The sequence below is a fragment of the Limulus polyphemus genome, unplaced genomic scaffold (assembly GCF_000517525.1).
Source record: "Limulus polyphemus unplaced genomic scaffold, Limulus_polyphemus-2.1.2 Scaffold5374, whole genome shotgun sequence".
In the NCBI taxonomy this organism is placed as follows: Eukaryota; Metazoa; Arthropoda; class Merostomata; order Xiphosura; family Limulidae; genus Limulus; species Limulus polyphemus.
Window position 1 is genome coordinate 51,656 of NW_013670984.1, and position 4,550 is coordinate 56,205.

The following is a 4,550-nucleotide window of genomic DNA, read 5'->3' on the forward strand; positions in this document are numbered from 1 at the left end:
TCATCTTTTACAATAAACTTCAAGATAGACATACAGTGCAGGAAATATTCATCTTTTACAATAAACTTCAATGAAGTTTTAATAATATTTTATAGTATCCTAGAATAGAAAGTTTTCTGAAAAAACTGACCTAAGATAGTGTAGCTGTAAAACATTAGGGCAGTGATTCAGATGTTGTGCAATCTTGTTCCAGTTTTAACATGTTGCTTTGAAGGCTGGGTACTTTAAAGTAATGATCTGTATGAATATTTACCAGTTTTTTTGCGTAAAGTCCTAGTAACTTGGTACAGTATTGATATTGGAAGTAGTGTATGTGAGAGGTATTTGGTTTAAGTCCAGTCAGATCAGATTTCTTTTCCCTACCATCAGGTTTTTACAGTATATTGTTTGTAACAGAGAAAGTAACGGCTAAATAAAGTATTGATAATACCCTTATAGAATAAACATTTCCTTAAGAGAAACAATAAAATATTTACAAGAATATCACGTTCATCTCAGAAAGAAGGCTAGATCAGCATTTTCCAAAATATGGGGTGCCATCCCTTGTGGGGCAAGCAATTAGGGTAGAGTCAATAGCCCAATAATGCAAAATTAAACATTTAATAATTTTTAATAATGATAATAATAAGTACCACACATGTAACATTTTCACGTGTGTTATATCTCTTCACTTAGCTCACTCTTTCATTAATTTTTCAAAAAGACGAGAAAAAAAAGAGGGGTCCATGCAAGAAACCATATTTATTGAAGGATGACAAAAGTTTGGGAAATGCTGGGCTAGATTATTCTGATAACAAAAGACTTTTGTTTACATTTTAATTTCATTCAACCAGAAAGATGTTAGTGCTACTGAAGGGTTATCAACATATATATATATATTTATTTTTTTAAATCAGACTCTCCATTAAATAATGTACAACTGCTGAATTAACAGAAGAAACACTGTAACAACATAACCAGACCATACAACAGTACAATAAACAAAATAAAAGGGTAAACATTAATCTTCTGGCTCAATTTAATACGAAATACCAAATAATTACAACTGTACACCTAAAATGAGCTTTAAAGAAAGAATCTTGGTTAAAAGGGGCTTCTGTGCTGACCTGTGAATGATGTCGGACATCCAAGTCAACCCCAAGTGTCGTCTCCACCCATGACTTAAACAGTGGAAGCACTTGATTTCCTATAGGATACCTACCAATTTACCAAACAGAAATATAAAACAGATACCGGGGATTATATGATAGTGAAAAATCTCTGAAAAACATAATTATATGACAAAATATTGTGATTATTGCAAAAGTTGGTGACTGGGATACTATAGTTAATAGAAATTGTTGTTTTTTTCATGAAACTTAAAATATTTATTAGAATTATTTTCCCCGTAAACAGAAAAAAAAAAAAACCCATTGAGCCTGGCAATTAAATTGTGCTTCTTTCACAACAAAACGTTTAGTTTGTCATATTAGACACACTAGGGGATTTTCTACGCTAGTTACAGAGAAACCCAGTCTCCTGATTTTCATCCTAAAAAAAAAAAGAGTAAGCTGACTTCAAATGGTTAATTCTGCATTATTTAAGGTAAAGTTATGGCATTAAACATTCACAGTCTCTGGTTAAACCCTGAATATTATTGACCACCAGGCCACTGCTACTAACTGTTATCATTTGATTAACGGGAGATAATTCTAAGCCAATGAACATTGTGCTTCTTTTTCTCCACCATTCTACTGGAGGAAGGCCTCTTGCCATTTTGAAGACTAAGGTGAATTCCTCCTTACGATCTAAAAACAAGTTTAAGTTGTAGGATGTTATTCATTTTCATATTGAGATTATTTTTGTCTTGTGAACTGCATTCTTTAAATACTAATCTTAGCGTATTAATCTAGGTGTTTTTAATAAAAAGCTACATCATATTAATATTACTATCTTTCCTGAAAATATTACAAATAACTGTCCAGTAAAACACACCAACACAGAATAAAGCCAGTTCATGTAATCATAAAAATCATAACTTTTCATTACCTGTTGCAGTAAATCATTCAGACCATTTGGGTTTACTTTTTTTTACATGGATCCAAACCTCCTCCTTTTCATTACCTGTTGCAGTAAATCATTCAGACCACTTGGGTTACTTTTTTTTACATGGATCCAAGCCTCTTCCTTTTCATTACCTGTTGCAGTAAATCATTCAGACCACTTGGGTTTACTTTTTTTACATGGATCCAAGCCTCTTCCTTTTCATTACCTGTTGCAGTAAATCATTCAGACCACTTGGGTTTACTTTTTTTACAAGGATCCAAGCCTCTTCCCCAGAAACCTCCCTGCTTCTTCTGATTATACTGTACATTTCTTGACCAAGTGGGCAACAGTAGGCCTGTGGTTGTTAGTATGCAGTCTTGAACCTTGGATCCAAGAATATGATTCATCTCTTTTAATTGCAGGTCATTTCTGATTACCCCTTTCAGGTCTCTTGCAAATGTTCTATCTGTAGGTTGGACAGTAAGAATATCATCCATTATGTGGGACAGAATTGGACAAGAGTTGCTAAGCAGTCCAAATCATAACACACACACAGCTTACAAGAGTTGCTAAGCAATCCAAATCATCACACATACAGCTTACAAGAGTTGCTAAGCAGTTTTTACTTGCTGCATAGACGATGGAAAAAAATCACATCCAAATCATTAATTCTTCCACATTTAACAGTCCGTTGAGGCAGGTTCATGCTCACAAATTTACTGTGAAGCAAAGGACTTTATTGGACTTGTAAGAGCAGACTGGTAAAATAAAAAAAAAAGTTTACAAACTATACATTTTAGATACATGTAGTGCTCCTAAGATCAAATAGTTGTATGAAACAAAAGTGGACAACTGCCTCTTGCCTTCCTTCAAATGGCACAACCTCCAACATTCCCAGATTTGATATATACTTTTTTTTTCATGAAATTTAAAAGAAAATGGGTTATCATTTATTTATTTATGACAAAAAAAAAATGCTGAAATTAATATAATATTGTTATTTCAGAATAAGCCACGATACTTTTTACAATGCAATTTTATTATTGTGACTAGTGTTCAATACTATATTACCGAGTTATCGTAAATCATCCTAACCCTAACAATTACACAACATAAACTTTTTAAACAGAATTGAAATTCAAATTCTTAAGAAGTGGAAAGTCCAGTAATAATGGAGCATTCTGTCAATACACAAACTTTTATCAGCCTAAGTCTATTTTATGCTACAAAGGTATTTGTATTGTATACGAACGAATTTCTGTATGTGTTTCAATAGATACAAACATAAAAACAATACAGTGAATGGAAAGTTCAGTACACCTCAATCCACTTACATTAAAAATTAAACTTATTTTGTTCCTAGAAATAGTGTTTATGGCCAGTATTTCCCTCATTCTCTCAAACGGCTCCAGAATGATATCTTTTTTATTGTCATGTTTCTTTTGCCCTTTGCAACAAGAACAGCCAATATTTAATGAAATGCTAAAAGTTACAATACCTGAAAAACATAATATAAACCAATAACCATGCCATTATATGTAAAAAAAAGAAATATGTTTGCCAGACCAATAATTTATTGTTTTAATTTATGTCTATGTTTATCCTAAACCTTTATTTCAAATAGTTTATTTTACAGTTAAAATCTTAAACATTTTGGCCAAAACGACTGTACATTACCCTCTTTATCAAATCACAAGTTTTAAGTTTTCAGTAAATAAAAATACTTTCACAAACATTACACACCTGAGATCTGTACAAAATAATATTAAATATCTATACTAATTAGTGGCCACTTATTTTTCATTCCAGAACAATATTTTTTTATAGAAGAGATATTTTAATTTACAAATTCGTTAGTCCCAACACTCTAGAAATACAAAGTCAATAATATTTGGACTTATAAAGTAATGATTCATGGGATTCTTACCTATCTCCAACAAAACAAATTTTTCTGGTTTTATCATCCACGTAAAACTTCGAGTCTTTGTAGCCCCAGCCGTTCCACTTGAGAACAGTGTGTCTGGAAATAAGAAGTAAAAACTAACTTATTCCATAAAATCAGCCCAGAGTAAGTAAACAATTGTTGTTTATTGTATAAGGGTGCATAAAATCAGCCCAGAGTAAGTAAACAATCATTGTTTATTGTATAAGGGTGCATAAAATCAGCCCAGAGTAAGTAAACAATCATTGTTTATTTGTATAAGGGTGCATAAAATCAGCCCAGAGTAAGTAAACAATCATTGTTTATTTGTATAAGGGTGCATAAAATCAGCCCAGAGTAAGTAAACAATCATTGTTTATTGTATAAGGGTGCATAAAATCAGCCCAGAGTAAGTAAACAATCATTGTTTATTGTATAAAGGTGCATAAAATCAGCCCAGAGTAAGTAAACAATTGTTGTTTATTGTATAAGGGTGCATAAAATCAGCCCAGAGTAAGTAAACAATCATTGTTTATTGTATAAAGGTGCATAAAATCAGCCCAGAGTAAGTAAACAATCGTTGTTTATTGTATAAAGGTGCATC

At 32.0% G+C, this 4,550-nt stretch overlaps 1 protein-coding gene across 1 annotated transcript in view; it reads right to left on the reverse strand.

Annotated features, from left to right (window-relative positions):
* The window catches only part of LOC106472485 (alkyldihydroxyacetonephosphate synthase, peroxisomal-like), a 43,716-nt gene that overhangs the window by 34,794 nt on the left and 4,372 nt on the right, over positions 1 to 4,550 (reverse strand). The window contains exons 2-3 of the mRNA XM_013933139.2: positions 3,953 to 4,045; positions 1,107 to 1,197 (exon numbers count right to left, since the gene is read on the reverse strand). Of these exons, the coding sequence (XP_013788593.1) occupies positions 1,107 to 1,197; positions 3,953 to 4,045 (184 nt within the window). The remainder of the gene's footprint in view (positions 1 to 1,106; positions 1,198 to 3,952; positions 4,046 to 4,550) is intronic.